Source organism: Falco punctatus (assembly GCF_963210335.1).
Source record: "Falco punctatus genome assembly, chromosome: 2".
NCBI classification, from domain to species: Eukaryota; Metazoa; Chordata; class Aves; order Falconiformes; family Falconidae; genus Falco; species Falco punctatus.
The window spans coordinates 56,992,437-57,014,451 of record NC_137581.1 but is presented as its reverse complement, the minus strand read 5'-3'; the positions used below and the strand labels follow the sequence as shown (position 1 = coordinate 57,014,451).

General features: G+C 41.7%; 1 protein-coding gene across 4 annotated transcripts in view; it reads right to left on the bottom strand.

The window, feature by feature from the left end:
• The window catches only part of FARP1 (FERM, ARH/RhoGEF and pleckstrin domain protein 1), a 213,316-nt gene that overhangs the window by 167,275 nt on the left and 24,026 nt on the right, over positions 1-22,015 (bottom strand). For all 4 annotated transcript variants that reach the window (XM_080375414.1, XM_080375411.1, XM_080375412.1 and 1 more), the window contains exon 2: positions 2,719-2,914. In XM_080375414.1, the coding sequence (XP_080231540.1) occupies positions 2,719-2,889 (171 nt within the window). In that variant the 5' untranslated portion in view covers positions 2,890-2,914. The remainder of the gene's footprint in view (positions 1-2,718; positions 2,915-22,015) is intronic.

The following is a 22,015-nucleotide window of genomic DNA, read 5'->3' as shown; positions in this document are numbered from 1 at the left end:
AACCAACACAACCCACAACACAAAAAAACCCAAACACACACAACAAAACAAAAACAACCACAAAAGTCCCCAACAAAACAAACCCTGAAAAACCAGTACACAGATAAGATCTTTTCCCAGTTTTAGCTAATGGAGCGATGGTGGTGAATCTGTAACGAAAGAAATAAATTGTAGAACTAGCAAGGAAGGCGGACCAGACAGATGGACAGTCCCAACCACACTTCCCAAATTCAGGAAGTAGCAGCATCGGTATCTGTTTCTGGTTTTACGCAGACTTCACAAGCAACTGATAAACTGGCATGACTTAACCTTCATACCGTCCTACAAGACGCATTACAAGCAGCACAAAAACCACTCAAAGTTTCGCCCATTTGCTAACAAAGATATCATCCAGCAAAATTCCTGAAACTGTAGGAAACAAAACCTTCTCCGTTTACTTGTGTCATGTTTGGAAGGTTTTTTTCATAACTATAGCAGCTCAGGTTTTGGAAAGAGTAGCTTAGACCTTCAACAATGCAAAAAACCCTCTAATTCTCCACTAAAAAGCAACCCCACAGGTGTGCTTAGGCATGTGTTTTTAACATCCTCTGCCCATAGTCACACTTGCTGCTCCCAAAATATTTTGTTGAAATGGTTCGCTTCCTTTTTCCGTGTATACTGCACCAATCTGGCTAAAACCAGCAAGCTTATAAATGGTAACATGGGTTTTCCAACATCAGTAAATATCTCAATTTAGGTGTATTAAAAGTTTTTCAGTTTTGTGAGATGGGACTAAAAAATGAGTGCCTTTTAGAGCAGACTGAAAAGATGTGTATTATTTCATTTGACTATGCATACCTCAAAGACAAAAGGCTTTGGGAATCCACTCTAAGAGACTTTATAATCTAAGCATCCTGCAAATTTCACCACAAGATCTGACTTCAAAACCAACTGGGCCTTCCTTATGAAATAAAAGCCTCAGAAAATAATGATATTGATGTTTTCTGAACAGAGTTGTTTAAACACTTGGGTCTTCCAGGTGTTGCTGAAGTCTAAAAACAAAAAGTAATGTTGATGTCTTCTAATACTGAAGGTCAAAAAAATACAGTTTTCTCAAACTCCCAGAAGCAAAACTGGAGCTACATAGGTGCACTGCATCCAAACTTTACTTATGTTTGCTGCCAAACAATTTGATGAAAGGGACCTGATCTCAAAATGCTTCCTATTAAATGTTTGTTAAACAGAATTATTAACTCTTACAAAGTGCATGTAATTTCCAAAGTATGGTGAAGTAGCAGCTGTGGAGAGGAAAAAACAAGCTGCCTCTGGGATAAAATGGATTTTTCTACCACATAAGATAAGCAGCACAACTTTCACTAACATTAGATAATTTATACCAGAACTACACTTTTGAACAGCGACGATTACCTAAAGACTGCTAGTTTTAGTCTGTCTGCTACAGATATTTGATAGGCATTCTGAAGGGCACAAAAGCATAACAAGTTGCTGCATACATGAGCATTTCACTTGATGACAGCTCCGTTCACACATACCTGCCTGCCAAGAGAACTTAACTTTCTACTACAACAAAATCTGAGACTGAGCACACAGTCATAGTCGGGTCACGAACAGCAGCAGAGAACAAACTAAAAACCATGTGCATGTAACATGCACAAACCAGACAAACAAAACCTTATAAAGAGGTGTACATATATTTTTTTATTTTTTTTAATGAGGATTTTTCTAGTCACAATTCCTTTCTCTTTAATACAAGGGTAATGTTTTTTTAGTGACCATAAGCACTGTCACAGAGTGTGTGTGTGATCTATGTGTCTCGTTGGCAACCCTCCATTCCACAGAAGGGAAAACTGAGCCAATGAAGGCATCAAAGTTGCCATAGCTAAATAAAATGTAAGTAGCAAAAGATGAAATTTGAACCCAGGTTTCCAGTTTCCTATTCAATGCACCCTGAGGACTTCGGAAAAATATATGTTCCAGCATATATCCGTAACAGCAACAGTGTTCAACAGCCTTACATGTTAATTACCTAAATATGGCATGTTAAAATCATTAGTGGTTACTAACAGCTAGATAGTGTAAAACAGAATCAGTCTTCGTATCAAAACTAACTTAAACCAATTCTTCTTATCATACACACACAAAAGCAGTAATAACTCTGTTTCCTTGGCAAATAAAAACCTAGATTAATTTCAGTGAGGTATACAGAAACTTTAGATGAGTGCTTTGATTCTTTCCTTGCACTCAACGTGTGTGAGAACACTTGGTACCTGTTAGAGCCATACCAATTAGTGAAAAACTTGATTATTTCAAGTTACTATCCTAAGGAGTTGCTAGAGGAAAAGAAAAAATAAATAAATCTGCATAGATCTATGGTTTACTGGATCAAGAGCAAAACAGCACCAAGAAAGTATTCTGACTGTTCAGAAAGCAGAGGAAACCACTGATGTAGTATCTGAAGAACACCACCAAAGCCTTTCACTTCTTCTGAAGCTATTCAAACAGTAACAGAATAACTATAATTTACAGTTCACTTCACTGTTTAATGTTATTCTATTGCACCATCATCTATTTAATGCTGATATAACAGCCATTTTCTCCACAACATGAATTCATTAGCCAAGGAATCACGGTTGAAATAAAAAGAGAACTAGTTTGAAAACACACTTTTTTTAGAAATGCCTGAACAATCTTCAGCCACCCCGACCTTCACATCCTTACCGGAATGTCAAAAGTTTCTTGCGTGTCATCCAGCATCTGAATTTTGATGGAGACAAGCTTTCCTGGAGGTGTCATAGGTGGTTTCTGTCCGTGCTCCAAGGTACTGATCCCAGCATTTTCCTGAGCTCCTAACCGGGATCCTGCTGTTGGTCTCTGCTCTGTTTCACCCATGTTTAGGGAAACACGTTTGTGATATCTGAAAAAAGAATAAAGGGCAAAGAAGACCATATCACTTATAAATAACAGGTTTGACACATAAGCATTACAGTATATATACTTACAGCTAATAAATCATACAACAGTTAACACAAAGTAATAAAACATTAGGGCTGGGTTTTTTTAATGTCTCTTAAGACAATAAAACCATTTAAACCTTATACTTTTCAAAATACGCAGGCTAATCACCTACTGTGGGTAAGGCTGATAGACTGGCTACAGTACTGCACAATGGGAAAATACCGTACTCCTGGAAAAGGAAACAAGACCACATTGGAAACAGAGCATGACAGAACCCAGATTTTAATGAATTATGCTAATTTTTACGTTGAATCAGACTGTTATCAGCCACAGCCAGGGGTCCTGGAGAAGGGAATAAGGTGAGGACAGCAGGTGGGACAACTCACCGCTTGCTGACTATTGTTCTCTCTTGGCTATATCAGTATTTTTTCCTTTGGTCCTTCCAGCCTTCCCTGGCCCTGTGCAGCTGCCACCTTGCTTAAGAGTCTGCGAAGCTGGAAAGCCAAAGGGGTACAAGGTAACCCCAATTACACAGCCTAAATATTTTGTTTCCTTCAGGGACCAGAGCTGCTCTAGAACCTGGAACCCAGGTTGATCCTACTGATGGGCCAATGACTGTGGGGACATGCTACTGGAAAGGCCAAAAAAAGCCAGAGCAGTAACACTGGTTGGGAAAAGCATGGGAAAACTGATTTCCCATGGAGCTCTGTAAGCAGAAGGGGAACACCAAGGAACGTACCTCCCTTGCTGTACTAGGGGAAGGCTATGCCTGCACCACCCACTGCTTCATATCCATGGAAAGTAACCTCAGAAACTGGCTTGCTAATTTTGTTGCTGTGCAGCTTTCACACCACATTACACAGTATGTTTCTGCTCAGTAAGTATTCTATCCCAAAAAGGGAGCAGAGCTACAGCAGTGGTTCACTGTGTTTTTTCATTAACTGGCACAAATTTGAACTTTCTTTTTTAATTCAAGGACCATTAGTTTTACTTGTCTATCATTACACGCCATACTAGAATTTTATTTCACTTCTTCGCACCTGCCTTTTGACACTCTAGCTGGGTTTCTGATGAAACCCACTGCTACTGTCTATTTATCTTTCTTGGTAATTGCATTTTCATTCTGCATGACTTTTATATGCTGATCAATGACCATTAAAAAAAACACGTAGCACACTGAAAAAATGGAAATGTAACTTTCCAGCTGAACAGAGGCACAGGAAAAATACTGCCAATCATTGCCTGACTTTAAGGTTACAACTATTGAGAAGCCTATGGGAAAAATAGGCAGCATGAGACAGCCTATGTATTAGTGAATGCATCACTAGTTCTACAGTATACTATAAAGACGAGTGCCAGGTAATAAGACACCAGTTCCCTCCATAAGGGCAGAATAAAATCAATCCTGTCTTCGGCAGGATATACTATTTACTACACATCACTCTTCCTTGTCCTGACTAATCTGTTCCCACAGATTTTTTTACACAGCAAGTAGCTTGGAGTAAAAATTTTTAATACAGCACTTTGATTAAAAAAGTGTCACCTGAGAAGGAAGGGAATGAAAAATTAGAGATTGCGTACTTCTACTTATCAGTTCAACAGGCACAAGTGAAGGAGAACAAAAAACTGCAAAGTTTTGCAATGAATTGGCCCCACCCTACCCATCAAAGCTGGAAAGATACCAGTGAAACCTACCCAAGCACATGACAAACACTACTGGAGAGGCAAAATTTTCCTCAATTGGCATTGTAATCTAAAATGTACAAGGTGTCAATTAAATTTATTTTATTCTTTAGAATTAATTAGTTTAATTTTTTTTATGATACAAAGTGCCAACAAGAAAGCTGTAATTGGAGGCAGGAATTCCAGAAGAAAAGACACCAAGCTCTATATAGCAAGACTCCAGGCCTGCTTGCAAATAAATCTGATTTTCCTGCGTGTGAAACACAAAGAACCATTTAAAAAGGTAACACACATACCCAGTCTGGAAGTGCCATTACACACAAAGATACTGGTCCATGTCCTTATTAATTCAAAAACCGTTTTAAGAGCTCTTCTGAAGTCACCATATGGCACAGACAACACCAACATGGCAGAAAGGACCTCCGCAATTGCTGTGTTACTATAGTAGTTTTTGGCTAGGTGCAGACATTTAAAGTGGATGAAGAAGAAATACGTTCTTTCCATTAAATCCTAAACATAGGGAATCAATCCAGTCAGTTCAAGTGACACCATTAAATAATCAATGCAAGGAAATATTACAGAGCTTGAACCTTTATATAAATGTTATTCTAATGAGTTGATCTAGTGGCCCCCATACACATTCAGGCAGGCCAGTAAACTTAGTGAAACAAGAAAATAAGACCCAAATTTAGAAGCCAAAAAAATGATGGAGAAAGGGAAACGACAAACCACTCCATATATACAGCTGAGGGGTCACTCTGATTCAGACAGTGAACTACAGCCACAGAATGCAACAGAAGAGTATTCAGCAGATATAGAGCAAACCTGGTGGGATTAGGATACCTAATGTCTGTCACGATGAGGAGAAGGATCAAGTTGGGACAGAGGATGGAGAATTTTAAAGACACCTACAGTAGAAGGATGACATTGATGAATTGGGGAGGGTATTAATGGAGAAGAAAGAGCAGTGGCCAACAGACTCCAATACACATTGTAAGCAGAACGTAAGCGGAGGTAGATAACTAGTACAGGAGCAAAGACAGTGGCAAAAAAGGACTCATTTGAACTCTGAAAATTAGGAGTTTCTGCCCGCTAGTTTTTACAGCTGATGAAACCCAAGGCAAAAATTGCATCTACTGTTTCTGCTGCGGATTCGCTGGGTATCAGTGCCCTTCTCAGTAGTGCTGTAGCATCTGCAAAGACGGAGAGAGACCACCACAGAGAACTAACCTGCATCCTAACCTGCACAAGCGAAGAAGTTACCCAAGAGATCAGAGCTGCACATGCAGGAGCCTTGGCTCCTCCTGCTCCTTCCCAGCTCCCACTCATGCAGTGCTGCCTGATGCCGTGCACTGACTCCCACCCTCATCAGACCCTTCACTGAGCTAACAAACCTCTCTAACCCAAAAGAAAACAATTCAGTGTTTTATTCTTTGCTGGAGCAAATTAACAAGAGCAAATTAAATCAGCTCTCAGCAGACTGGCAAACCTAACCACAGGGTGAGCTAAGCCCAGCCAGGTGCTGGCAGGCCACTAGACTGGCTCAATCCATCCCACTTAACTCTACCTGGAACACCTGGAAGGCATAAAGCTACAACTGCCATAAGATAGATTAGTAAACAGGATTCTGTCCTAATCACACATTAACAATCCTTTTACACAGAAAATAAATGTTCAGATGACAATTTTGAAGTTCTGTACATACTTCCGCAGTAGCTGGACCAAGGCTGCAATGTGGTTCAGCATAAAGCCATTTTAGTTACCAGTGTTTAAAGCAGGGGCATTTTGCAGCATCAGAAAGGTTCAGGCCAAATAAAATTTCAACACATTTTTCTTTGGCAGGATGCAAAAATAATCAAACTGACCTAGTCTAAAGGGAGCTAGGAGTATAAACCACACTTTTTTTTGGAGGGGGGGGGGGGGGGGGGAGGGAAATGGGAATAAACAGTTACAAAAATCACGGAATACTTAGGAAAAGAGAAGCAATAAACCACTGTTAGAAACAGGAACAGATCTGACGTTGGAATAGTTGCTAACCCAATCTGTTACCTACACTGCTCTTCTAGGTCAGACAATGAGGTTTGGACATTTGATGCAAGAGGTTCCCGAAGTCTGAAGACTCCTGTTATAGGGGAGAATGGTACCAGACTGTATAGGTCTTTTCCACTTATTTTCCTTTGCTTAAACACATTTTCGCAGCACAAAACAGAAGACAGCACGCTGTTTACTATACTCCTTTCAAAGGCGGGGAAGCCTGAGGTACAGTGGGATGACTTGACTGGCCTGTAAAGCCACCAAGCAGACCCGCCACGAAGCTAAAGCTGCAGTCAAGGCCTCTTAAGATGCTGGCCCAACAGTCCCCCAGATCGTATGGCAACGAAACATTTGGAAGAGATTAAGGTAATTAATCTGTGAGATGACTCAAACTGACTCAAGGGCTTATAAACCATCAGCAAAAACTAGCAAGGCACCAGAGGACTAGAAAGGAGCAAATTCAATCCAGATCTTCCAAAGGATAACAAAAACGAAGCAGCAAGGAGAAAGAGGGGCAATCCAGGCAAACTGCTCACATGTGCTTTTAACTCTCTGCTTCCTGTAAAACTTTTGGAAAGCTTCAGCTGTGGAGAGGACTACAGCGAATACTGCTAGCTAACGCTCCTGTCAAGTACCCATCTTCAGTTCTACGCACTTTCATATTTGCAGAAAAACACGGAACTTGACCAATTGGAGTAAGTTTAACAAATCATAATAAATAAGTTAAAAGACAGGATAATATGCACAGGTCACACATGGAAGGCTCAGAGAGAGCAGCTGTGGCAAATCCAACCGCAAGGGTGAAGATGCCACCTTCTCTCCAAAGCCCTGTCAGTCCACCCCTGGACTAGACATCAACACACCAAAGCGGAGGAAGCAGGACATGTCTGCACCTCAGCTGCCCACAGCACAGGCCAATTTATCAACTGAGCCCACTTCTCATATGATGTGCTGATCCTTTGCATTTCCTTTTCCCTTTCCATGGACAACAGCAAAGTAGGTATAGATGGATAGCCCTGCCAGAAGCACCGAGCAGACCAGCCCCGTACACCTTCAGTAAGGGAAAATTCTGTACCTGCAGCAAAAATTGTCAATGAAGCTGCATTTTTGTTAATATATCAGAATCACCAAATATGTGAGATGAGAGAGCAAGTTTCTTGAACCCACATTAAAGAAATATAATAAAATAATATAACAAGGGAAGAGGACCAGAAAGACTGAAACTGAATTCAGTCTGAAATGATGGGGGACAGAGGGCCAATACGGCTCAGGTTTTCATATTTTGCAAAACATTATCCCAGTCAATTTCCAAGTCCATGGCAGGCTTATAGAAAGCAAATACATCAATTACAAAAATTTAACTTGTTCATCTAAATAACACTAATGTGACTAAACCACAAATTTTGGAAGTTACAATGAATCAATGCAAAAGAAACTATCCCCAGTGCTTGCTCAGCAGACAGCTGATGCACACCAGGTGCAGCAGTGGCGGAAGTCAACTGGTGAGGTAGCAGACCGAATGCACACAGCTAGCTAATGCAGCAATAAATGGCAAATTTTCAAGTCATGCTAAATGAAGTGACGGGATCAGTCCCATTCCAGCCAACCAAACAATAACCAAGATCAGCTTCTTGAGCAGGAGTCACCACGTACCACATGGGACAGCTGTTTGGGAATACCTAGAGGTGACAGATTTATCATTTTCACAAACACAAAACAAATATGTTCTGTAGGAAGGAGAAGTCCACAGCAGAGAAGGGGGAATTTTTTTGAAAGCTTTGAAGTCACCATCATCTTATGAATCTTTGGCAGTTTCTCATGGGAGAAGATCGAAGATTTCTTCGAAAAATCTTCTCTTTTGAAGTCTTGATTTTCTTAAGGAGCTACCAAAACCCACAAGCATCCATCTAACACAACATTCTTGCTTCACATTATTCTGCACAGAACCTCACACCCCCTTGAAATTACACAAAGGTCCTTACAAAGAAAAATATACATTAGAAATCTGACATAACCAGAATTTTTTCATTAGGCTAATGGACGAGCATTTTTGTGGAAGCAAAGAAATGTGACACCAAAAGCTCTTAATAGAAGAACAGCCCAAGCAGGAAGGGCGGTAGTACAGACACAGCTGCTGGGCGTCTGCTTCTCTGCTTGCAACCAGCAGACTAAGCTTGGCTGCTCAGCTTCTAATGGAAACGTTAAAACTGAAGGTGGTTTATGGACTCATGTTCAGACTCCTGTCTGACCTTTCTGCTCACGTCTACAATACTCAGATAGAGAAGGAAGCATTATAAAAAGCCAACTCTTCTGTACCATTGGGCTGTATTCTGGAATTAAAAAAGTTAGCATTGTAAATGATGGCTGCTTCATGAAGTCAGAAGTAGGGAGGCTCTAGGTGAGCTATGGTCAAGAAGATCAGTATTACAGGCTCATGTCTAATCTTCTGTACAGTCAGTGAAGAACAGGATGGAAGGGGAGCTCCTTAAATGGGCTTAATTTCTAAACACTTCTTTTTTTCTCCCCTGTCCCTAAAGACACAGAAAATTAACCTCTTAAAACCTGCTGCCCAAGAAAACACCATGGCCATCTACTTTCTGCAAGTCTCAGAACCAGATACTTTAGCATTTTGTAAGCTTCCTAAAAATTGCAACATTAAGAAATGCCCTCAATTAAGCCAGAATATCCTTACGGAATAAAATTCATCACCTGTCATGAAAAGAAAGACAGCCCACAAAGTTGTCCACCTTGGTCAGACTCTGAAAACCTCTAAATCATGCTGTCTAATCCCTTGACTCAGGTACTAGGGCATGGTCACACAAAGCACAGACGAAGTACTCAGATTTGTAGAGCAATACAGTACACTTAGTTGTTAACACCAAACTAGCTAGAACATGAAACCAATGTCAAATTTAGGGACCTAAGCAGTAAGTAACACAAAGCTATACAAACTCCAGACTATTCAATACACTGATAATGTAGCCTGAAATCCAGAAAAAATGAACATTTATGTACATATAGGACAAAAAAACCCCCACCTCTTGCAAGCCTATCAGCACAGCATTCAGCAATACCGAATTCATTACAGCTTCTACCTTTAGGGCCATTCAGCTTCCAACTGGAGCTCATTTATCTTCATTGCATTCAGGTCCTAAAGCTGTTTGCAATTCTGTGGCGCTAGCAGCTGTCCCAGATTCCAAGTCTTCTGCCAGATGTCAGCAAAGAGCAGTCCCATCCCACATAAATCTGATGTATGCTATCTTTTTTCCTCAACCACACACCTGTCAGTAGATATAGCAACAAGTGCAGTAATAGATTTCTGTATGCTTTTGCAATTGCCTCTGTGAAAAACCTCATCTCTTAAGCATAAATACAGATTGTTCTGTGAATCAAGCCAGCCTAGCCTACAAATATTTATTTTTTAAACCCACAAAACTGGAATTACTTTTGATGACTCTCAATGATATTAAACAAGACAGTAAACATACTGATTCACTGTGTGCTATGTGCTCCGGACAACCTTGCATTACAAACTTGCTGCAGTCAAGGAACATGTATTTTTTCCTCCCTGCACATTGCATAAGCAAGAAGAGCCACTGCATACATGTAAGTGAGCAATTGTATAACTGAAGCCTTCATATGCTCAGCCTCCCAAAAGAATCCTCTGGAAACCTCTTCATACAAGTTACCCTTGGGACTGGTTGTGGCCATTTCCCAACTTCCAGGGACTTGTCTTCACTATTTATTCTTCGCTACCTCTTCATGGTAACCTTGTACAATGATCAATGCTATTTACTTAAACCAGAAATGCCAATATCCTACTCAAACCAACACAGCCAATTTTAAAGTTTTCCTTTAAAAAGGCACCGTAAAAACAATTCTGGCTGTTCCTGGAAGGAAAATTAATGTCTCATCTGCTAAGCCAAGGGACTGATTAGTTCCAATTGCTCAGTTAGTGACTCTCCCTCAACAAGTGTGTTTTGCCTTCAAATCCAAAGGCATGGTCTGAGCAAAATGGGGAGCTCCTGGAGCCATGAATCCCTTAATAGGCCAAAGGGAGATATCTCTACACAAATGCTTCGTTTATAGACACATTAAAATTTGAATTAAATATTACCCACTTGCTTTGCATATGTGTTTGCAACTTGTATGTGAAGTTCAACACAGTGTTTTTCCTTTGAAAATACCCTGCCACTTTACATCCCCAATTGAAGACCACACCTTTTCTACAGAATTTGTTTTATCGCAGGGCAGGGGAAGAGCATTTCTTCTTTACTGTGAAACTCACCAACTGCTTTCTGAGATGCTTTTCAACCTGTTGCGAAACTGCCTGCATAAGAAATGATGCTTAGGGATAAGATGCAAGCTACTGGTATCATATATTTGATTTCATTGACATCCCTTTCATTTCTGGAAGTGCCAATTCATCACTAAAATCTATAAAAAAAGTGAAACTCAACATGCTTGTACAAGTGACAAAATGCAATTTAAAACAAAAACTAATTCGAGGCCAGGGGGAGGAATTAGGAGTAAAGAGTGTATGAAATGCATGTTGAAGTCACCCAGATAGTCCTTTACTTATGATAAAATCTAATTTGGAAGTGACAAAGTACATGTTATCATTTTACGAAGACCTAAAGTATTTTAAAATTGAGATACAAAACCATCATGATGTGGGCAAAAAGCTATTTCACATTATGGACAGAAAGACAGACTGTGGAAGCTTTATTGCCACATGGTAAACGCTAGCAACATACAAAAAGAGTTGAAGAAAACTTTTCTCTCCTCTGTTTCCAGCCAGCACAGATTTTCTTGATCAACTGGGTCATCATCTGAGCCCAGTTTATCACTGGAAAACACATGCAAAGTGGGTAAGAACTTAAATCAGTTTGGTGGTTCAATAGTAGTACAAATCATTCTTGAAGCCATTGAAAGCATTTTCCAAAACCCTTTCATGCCATCACTCTGCATAAATAAAGCTGTTGCACCAGCTGGAGTGCTCTGGGCTCATTCACCCATACAACACCTCATGTGAAAGCCAAGCCGAATGTGCTTATAGTAGAAGAAAGTAATCTGATTTACTTCCAGATTTAACAGAATTCTGAAAGGGATCCAGCAACTCATACCCAGCCTCAAGCATAACGTAGACGTTTTCCATCAAATAAAAACATGTCAAAAGAATAAATAACACACTACATTAATACTACTGTTCAGCAGTTGGGGGAAAATCTGATACAGTCCTGTTTTTGAGAAATGAAACAGCTCAGGGGAAGTGGTGTTTCTCTGAACCAAGTATGACTATATAGTAGAGGTATTCACACTGCCTAAATGCAAGCTGGCTCCTCCAGAGAGCTGTTAAGCCCCAGAGGCTAATTCAGGTGTTCAGTGTCCCTTCAGAGGAGCTTCTGCCTTCCTTGAGCATGTGGACCCCTACAGAAGACCAAAATGTACCAGGGTCAGCATGCCAAGAGCCTGTTCACTCTCCTGTTGACAGAGATCAGTTACAATCCATTGCACTGATGGAGTGTTGCATGAGTACGGATCAGAAGCTCATGAGCTTGCCACCACACATGCCGTGCTGCACAAAGTGGGTACCCTGATGGCCCAGTGGCTCAAAACCACAGAGAACAACGATATCAGTGTTCAGCATTATGCACCTGGGAAAGATGCCTATGCAAACATGTTAAACTGAAGCCATAATGGCCTTTACTAGTTTCCTTTTGCCCAAACCTTGTGATCAGAATCCCACAAAAATTATTACACACATCTTCCACAAGGAAAAACATATTTATGGTCACTGTTGTATGCTCAGTATACAACCCGCTATAAAAACAGAAAAAATTCCTACAAGCTTTAAATATTTAAACATCTGTTCCCAAAAGACTTTTTTTTAAGTTTGTAAAAATGCTTGACATAATTGAATAGACAATGATTATTTTTTTTAAATTAAGTCTTTCAACAGAAGCATTTATTATGCTCAACCAAGAAAATACCACACTTGGTAAATGACACAGTTACCAGTAAGAAACGCTCATAACATCAAGAAAAAAATTGCTTTATGTACTACTGTTTAGAAAACCCCTAGGAAAAAAAAAAAAACAAACAAAAAAAACCAAACAAAAATCTTGAATCCCTGGAGAAAGTCTACCTGTGCTGAACAGCACAGTCTAGATGCTGTCTGTCCCTCTTTGACAACAACTCTCCTGATCTTTCAGGACACAGTACTTTTCTGTCTTTAGATAACTGATAACACTGCATTTATTCCATGAACAGCTATCAGAGATACCATAAGACAGAGACATGGATATAATTGCTGCCACAGTTAAGTAGTTAAGTCCTCGTTTTATGTATAGCTAAAATATAAGTATTATATACACTGCATGAAGACAGACAAGGGTTGGTTTTCATGTAAGACAGATTTAGACCAAAAAAGCTGTTGTGCCTGCAGAATAAACTGCTTTTCCCACTGTACCTTACTTCACAATGAAAACTGGCATAAATTACTCCAAAGCATAGCACTAATAGTGACAGCTTTAGAAGCTGTACCTAGAGAAGGGCTTACCTGTTCAACCAGCCCATTGTGCCTTTATCAACAAACCTATTTCAGTGCAGATTATGTGGTTTCTGTTACATTTCAAAACTAATTACTTACTTGCTTAGAAGCGTGAAAAAAGCATTATCTGTGGAATCTGTACTTTTTACTACTGAACGGAACAGTCAAAAGCATCAGTCCTCTTGTTCTGTTCTCTTCCTTGCAGAGTTTGCAAGGAGAGAAAGCAGAAATACTGCCAAAGCGGCCCGCTGCTCTGCACTGACCTCCTCAAAACATCATTGGAAGTGACACTCCCAAACAGCCTTTAGAATATAAGCAGGACGGAGAGGCATAAGACTCAGATCCTTTTTTAAAATTAAGATATCAAGAGGTAGAAGCTGTCAGTGAAAGATCAAGCAGGAAGAGGGACATACTAAAAAATGCATTTCAAACCATTCGAAGTGAATGCTGCCTGAAAGATTTTGACGGGTCCTCTCACTAAATATCAGGCTCCCAGTAAAGCAGCATGGCAGGGCGCACTGCTCACCAGGCAAACAGGGAGACTGGGTATTAGATTGCTCTGCCGTCCCTTGGAGAACATCCTACACTCCTCATATTCCTTTCTTGGCTCCCGAGTCTCAAGTTAACTTTAGATTATGCTGAACACAGAAAGCAGCTTTTATACCCACATCCAACAGTGGCACACAGCATACTCATGGCAGGCAAAGACCTCTAAAGAGTAAATAGCTAGTATCTCCCAGGAGTTTTTCCTTGCTGAGCATGCTGGAACTCCGCACCCTTTCTCAATGGCAGGGCAAGGTCTCCTCGCAGAGCGGGTGAGCACGCGCCAGCCCAGGCACAGAGGAGCCCAAGATGCCTTTCATTTCCATGGCTGCCTGAACTGGAGCAGGTCCAGGCCCTGGAGTGGGTCCAGGCCCTGGAGAGGAGGGAGCCCATGTATCCTGCACTGGCCACGGCAGGGCTGCCAGCAGCCGGGCAGCGAAGAAGCGGAAGGCGTGCATCTGGAGCACAGCAGGGACGAGCGCCAGACCCGAGGGAGGCGAAGGAGCAGACTGGGACAAGGGCCCGAAACAGGAGCAGGAGAGAGCGAAAAGGGCAGGGAAGGGAGCCAGGGATCCTGAGGCAGTGTGCAAAACAAGGCAGGAAGGGGGAAAAAGGAGACTGAATGTGAGAGAAAAACTGTACAAAGACAGGGAAGTGGGGGCTGGAACTGGCAAGATACCAGGTTTCTGACAATGAGTCTGGCAGGGAGGAGAAACAGCAGGTGAAAGGTAAGAGAGTAAGAAGCTGAGAACTGGAGACGGGCTCAAAAAGTGCAAAAGGATTGTCAGGAAGGGCCAAACAAATGAGAGAGAGAGAGGAAAAAAGTGCTCTTTGATGAAGGACTAATTCCATGTCCTTCCAGAGCTGGGCCCTAAAGTCAACAGTCCTGTCCAGCACGTGTGCAACAGCTCGGGGGCCTCTCTCTCTCCCCACAGCAGAGCGCCACACTGAGGAGCACGATGGGCTGCTGCTGCTGCCACTCACATCTCCCGCCCCACTGCCAGAAATCTCTTGTGAGGGTATAAAATTTACAGCTACTGTGGCACTTTTCATTTTTGAACAGAACAGATTTTCATTTTTTTCTTTAAATAAGGGAAAACTACACACCTTAACAGGAGGAGTTAAGAATCAGGAATTGTTGGCGCTTAAGCACGCCATCAAACCACAAGTTACCCCCTCCTGTTCTTGCACACCATAATCTTCACCAATCTCCCTCCTTGGCCTTGCCAAAGACCACTCTGCCCCTTGCTCCGCACAGGGGAACACAGCCAGCTACAGGGAAAGTACTCGGGATTTATGTTTTCCACCCTGTTCTATCCTTAAGGCTTATTAACTACTTGTACTCTGCTGTTAAGGCAGAACTAACAACTATCTTTCTGTGCTTTCTGTATAGCAGGCTGATTTACTCTCTCAAAAAGTACTTTAACTTCACAATACCCTTGCGAGAGGAGAAGGCATCACATTATCCTTTCTTCCTATATGAGGAATTACAGAGAGAAACTCCAGGTCCTCAAAACACATAGATATTGGCTCCACTGGGAGCTTGGAGTCTAAATCCATTTATTGATGTAGGTCAAACAGACTGACGTCCCAAGCAAACCCACTGCTTCTGTATTCCCAAAGCGAGACTCTTAGGGCCAAATCATTCTTCAATTATTCCACACAACCGGCAGCTTTCTTTACATATGATTACAGATCCTTTTACTACAGGCTGCACCCAGGAGTATGAGGCTTTCTGAAAATTAGCTTATGGACCTCAAATTTATCAACAGTTTAAACATTTTCTGGGTGTTTAAGTCACTTCCTAAGAACGGTGGGAACTGTCAAGAATTGACTCCAGCTCCTTAAAAGCATGAGGCCATCAGGTCTCCTCAGCCACCCTCCTCTTCTATCATCCGCAAAAAACAAGGAATGAGACCTTTCTCACAGACAATGTAATATACAGCAGTGTGCTGCTGTAGAAGAACTACCATACCCAACAAACAAGACAGAGATTATGAGATGGGAAAAACTTGATTAAATAATTAAAGGTTGTGTCTTAAGTCACAAAAAGGGAGAATTACACTTTTCACTATGGACTTTTGCTTTGCAACATTTATCATGTTCTTTAAATAGCATCTGATCTATAATGATATTTGAAGTATTAAGATGCATTGACTTCTTGAGCAAACTTTAAAGAAAGCAGACATGATGACTGGCACTACCTCGACAGTCCGTAAGACAGTATCCTTAATTTCCATACCTCCTGAATATGAAATCACCAGTTCCTACAAAGTCTACAAGTGAAACATCTGCTTCCAAATAACACCTCATTATCCAGACAAAACAAACACCATGTAATTTGATGCTTTCAGCATTGCTTTCACCTTGCCTTCAATTTCTCTACCCTTGTAGATGCACACAGCAACCTGAGAGCTCCTCCATATATACACTCCCCCATCTCTGCTTCTAGCCACCCATGCCCCCACCCCCAGACACACACACGTCCACCCCCCAGTCTCTGCATCTTTCGATGGAGGAGGTGAGCACTTGTGCAAAGCCCCCGGCATATTTCAGGAACATTCTCATGTGGACTGCACTGGTGCGCAGTGAGCGGAGCAAGGAAGTGGCTGGAAGGGTTGGAGGGAACAAAAATGGATGGGAGGGGAAAGAGATGATCAACTACTGTGAGTTGATGTAATGATATGCAGGTTGATTTATTTTATGTAAATTCATGTATAGAATATTTCCAGGGGTTTAAATCATTACAGCAGAAGGAAGGTCCACTTAAGGAATACATAAACATCTGCCAGGTATGGAGAATTTTCCCCTCTATCATCAGACAAGATTATATTTTCACAGGGTCACTAACATGGCCAGGCTGCAATCTGGGCTGGCCTGCATGAAGCAGTCTGCACTTCTTCCCGGAGAGCATGTGACCGAACACAGATGGTAGTCACCCTTTCATCCCTGAGGGCCTCTAGGAACTACCTCAGCTTCAAGTTAGATTGGGAAACTGAAAAACCACTAAATGTGAAAACACCACATTGCTACCCCCTTACAGCCACGAAGCCCTCTATTTTGTGGAAATCCCAGTGTGCATCGTTCAAAAGGATGGCAAATTTGCCTCCACTCCAAATAAAACAGAGCAGTTCTTCAGAACAACAAAACAGCCACCCCAACCCACCCCTGCCCTATACTGGTGATGCACAGGCCAAGGCAGGTCCCTGCCTCTGTAGAAGGCTGAGAAGGCACATCTCCCTCATCTGTACTTGGGGGCTGCTTTTCTCCTGCTTTCCAGCTGCCAAAGCCCAGCACATAAATACCACAGAATATCACACAGAGGAGCAGGAAAGCGTAGGCAATGTTGCAGGTACCAAATGCAATGCAGCGTGCAAGCAACAGAAAAGACTTCATAGCAAAACATCAAAAATTCAACTGCCAGACCCTACAAACACACACTCCTGGATAAGGTTTAATCTCTTCTGAACAGCAGTCTTCCCTTAAGTTGTCCTATCCATGGTCTTAGCTATCCTGTACAACTTTCTTCCTAAATATACAAACTTTGTCCAACATGGTATATGGAAAAAGAAGCCATTAACTGATCAGTTCAGAAATACAGGAAAATCTGAAAGTATTTACAACCAGTAAATAAGCCCAAAAGTGAAGGAAATGGCAATACTTTGCAGCCATTTACTAACACATTTTTGCACCCTGACATCACATCAGCCCTCCACCAATTAGTCACCACAGAGAAAAGTTAGGGCACCCTGACCACAGAAGCAGCAGCAGGAAGAAAAAAAAAGGCCTGGTACCAGCAGGAACACATACAAATCAGTAAACTTACCACACCTTCTCTTGAGCAGTCAAAGCCTTGGTCATGAAAAATGGAACGGCAGAACTGACACCTTGTTTGCCATACAGTCTGCTAAGAGATCACACAGGATTTTTCCCCCTTCACACTTCAACCCGTAATGCGTTCCCTTTGCTCCAAAACCTGTCACTAAAAGATATGAGTCAACAAGTCTGCTGTGGGGCTGTTTACTTGCCTTCCAACATAAATTGGCACGCTGCAAGCCTCAGGAGTTGCACATCAAATACAGGCCCTGTAACACAGTATCTCCCCCCTCTCAGCTTTTGGCCCATCAATTCAACAGGAAGCAATGCAGGAAATCCAAGGCATCGGTGTGATTCCAATCCATGCCCTTCCTGTCTGGGGAGAGAGATCTAAAAGCATCCGGGACTCTGCTAACAGAAACAGTCAACACCTCTGCTGAAGGCGAGGGGGAGGGAAATTCAACTACCCAACCCAAAGCTAAACATAGTTTAGCCAGCACACATCAGAAGAGACCATACTAACAGCCAACCAGCATTCCAGTTCCGTTTTTCTGATGTACACAGACAAACAACACTGCAACCAGGAGGCAGTGCAGCCATGCCCAAGCCAGCTTTACAGAAGCCAGCCAAGGCTGTGTAACTGTCGTGCTATCTCAGCACAGATACCAAGAAGGGGAAGCAGCAGTCACCCCGTTTGCCTGCTCTAGCTTGTTGCGGCTGCAGACCAGGTGCTGTAATACACAAAGCAGCAGTTTAAAACTTGTCCTGCTAGTTACAACCATGATCCTTAACCTGTTTGCAACATCCTAGTTGTGAGGTTGCAGGACACACAGTCAAGCAGTAAGCCTGACTCTGGCAGAGAAGCCTTTCCAGGCAGCAGCGCAGGCTGCTACTAAACATGCACCGTCATGTACTCTGTATATTTCCCCTGCTGAGCACAAGGCAATATCAAGGTTGTAATTTTCAAAGGTATCCCCAGGATGGCCCCTCACACCACTTGGACTATCGCACCAGTTTGTAATAAGCTACAGTCTACTAGAGCAGCACTACTCAAGTGTAGGAGAGAGGAGCAGGAGGCAATAGCCTTGGCACACAACCAGGGAAGTCACTCCCCAATGTATTAGATACTACGATGAACTTTACTCTTTCAAACAAAACGTCAAATAAATTTGGTTGACCTGTCAGTCAGTAAATCCTTAACAACAAAAACATGCAAACAAAAAAGAAAATTCCAATTAGTTAGAGAGCCGGGGGAGGGAGAGAAGGGAAGAGAATATTCTTTCCTGTATCTATTTTTAGGCTATGTAAGGCTGTCTGAAACCATGGCAATGAACCTGCTATAAATCCCCTCACCAGCTCGATGTTTTGTTTCCTTATAGACAAGGATAAATGAGCGCGTACTACGGATTAAATGGTCTAAACCAGAAATGAATCAACTAACAGGCTACTGGAAATGCTTTTGTCAGTTATGAAAACTACAGGTTAAGAGAGGCAGGAGCAGCTCAACCACTCAACAATCTCATACTGAGTAAGAAATCCTTCAGAGCCCTAATGAACAGCACTGAAGTGGGATCAGCCTCAAGGCTGCATGTCTTTGCCACCATCTGCTTCTGGCTGTACTCTCACATCAATAATTGCACCCTCAGTGCACAGATTCATTCTTCGGGCTGGGCCCCCGTGCCTCCGGCTGTGGTGCTCCATACCCCCACCTCATCATTACCTTTACTCCATCAGCAGAGCTGTTAGCCAGGCTGCCCTCTTAAAATGGTCCAGTGCTGAGGTACAGGCTTGAAGGAGCAGATGACCTGGCAGCACTGAGACAGCAGGTACCAGGCACCTGAAGCTTGTGATCACTTACCCAATTGCTTTGGCTAACTGTACACAAAGTTTGCAAGCCTTTCTACACCAAGGGAGAGTTTCTGAAAGAGAATGATGGTCTTGCACTTACTGAGGCACAAATATTATTGCATTAAACGAACAAACAAGTACCTGGTCAAATTTTTACACGTGCTATACAGCTACACTCAATATAACTGCCATCAAAGAAAGAAAAAATATCAGGATCAATGACAATTTCCAGGCTGATGGGGAACACCCCCTCAGTCTCCCCCCAGGATTCTAAGTAAAAGCTTGGATTTGTATCCTGATTAGTTTAAAAGGGAAAAATACCACCTTCACTTTCATCCTACCCTATGACCTAAATATGGTGTTTATCCCACTGTTTGACACTGTGTGAAGAATGACAGCAACCACCTGGTAAAATTGTGGCTCAAAGGTATTTGCTGCGCCCATATGTAATTTTTCTAGTGCTTCTTATTAAAAAGAATACAAGGGAGAGAAGGAAACCAGCAGATACATTTAAAAAAAAAAAAAAAAAAAGCATACTCCTCTGGCTTTGGAAAAAAACAACAAAACAAGAAAGTAGGGGTGAAAAAATACTTTCCCTCTTTTGGCATTTAAATGAGACCAAAACCTATCCACGGGTGAAAATTCAGATTTCAATGTAAGCATCAACAATTTAAAAGAAATATTTTAGAGCTAATAACTTCCACTAATACCTTTACATCTGCTGCTGAAATAACTGATTCTATATCCTTATGTGGTTGGAGGTATCAAATTCATCCTGATTTTTCATCCTCTGCCATACACATTAGATTGGCTGCCAGTCTATGCTGCTTTGGAGGACTGAAACATCCTACAAAGCTCAGCTCTGCCTTCATGACAGCTTTGCTTGGTATGCGGAGGAGGAAGACAGAAAATATACCTGTTTCAAGACAGTTAATTAGATACCCAGCTCTTTAAGGATCGACATCCCAATTATATTTTGATTCTACATGCTACGAAGTTTTTTACACTTGCATGTATCAGGAAAAAGGGGGGAGAAACATCTGTAACTCTGTACTACTCAGCAACATTAAAGAAAAGAAAGGCAAAAAAAAGACAGACACATAAAGGCAAGAATGCTAAAAACATTAGACACTTCAAGATTTCTTTTCTCTGCACAGACCACAGAGGACAGGTAGTCTCTTTTGCTCGGTGCGGTTACAGCACACACATCACCCAGGCAGTATCAGCTTCCTGGCATTGCTAGGCAACACCACGCCACATTACCTCAACTGATTCAAGGGAGGGAAGTTGATTCAGAAGCCATTGAAAAAGACAGAAACTAGATAAAAATGGTTGCGCAAACCTCACAGACACAAGCCAGGATCCTGCATGGTCAGAGCAAAAAGCAATTAAGAAAAACCAGGGGATGGACACACACACACGCACGTGTGCACACACAAACTGAAGCAGGATTTTAAAATAACCACATACATAAAGACAGAAGAAAGGAGAAAATCAAGCAGGTAAGAGAGGAAGAAAACAGCACTGATGTCTCAGGTCAGGTATTCTGAGACTAAAACAATGATTACATCTTTCCAGGGAATAAAAACCAAAAAAAACAGCCAGAAAGCCGTTAGAGACATGGGAGCGTAAGTCTGATCCGCATCAAAAACAGAGCTTGCATACCATTGAGGATCTTTGTTACAAATATTGAAGATCAATGGCAGGAATGGATATGAAACACTGCATTTTTAACTGCTTCAAAATCAAAATCACATTAACTCTTCTGAATACTAAATATTGTCCCCTTCATTCTAATCCTAATTTCTCAAATGTGTAAGACATTCATAGGAGTTGCATTAAAATCTTGTTATGAATATAATCCAAACAGAACAGCATACATTAATATACTATATAAATCCACTATCTATGCAAAAATCTGAAAAAGCTCATCTGTAAAAGTTTATTTTAATTGAAATTGAGATTTGTTCAAGTCATAAGGACTGGAAACAATGACACTCAACTACACCTTCCATGCAAATAATTGATGCAATAAAAGCCAACTTTTTCATATCTATATTAATATAATTATTGTCACGGCTTCTTGTGGTGGTTTGACCTTGGCTGAATGCCGCTCTATCACTCCCCTCCTCAGCTGGACAGGAGAGAGAAAATATAACAATTTGGGTTATAACATATATATAACAAATATAACAATTTGGCTTGTGGGTTGAGATAAGGACAGGGAGATCACTCAGCAACTACCATCACAGGCAAAACAGACTCGACTTGGGGAAATTAATTTATTAACATGCAAATACCAGAGTAGCATAATGAAAACTAAACCCAAAACTTAAAAATACTATCCCTCCCTTCTTCCTGAGCTCAGCTTCACTCCCGACTTCTCTACCTGCTCCCTGCCAGCAGTGTGGAGGGACAGGTTGCTGTCAGTTCATCACACACTGTGCCACTCCTTCCTCCTCTCACTCTTCCCCTGCTCCAGCGTGGAGTCCCTCCCACAAAAGACCAGTTCTCCACAAACGTCTCCAACATGAGTCCTTCCCACGAGCTGTAGTTCTTCACACACTGCTCCAGCATGGGTCC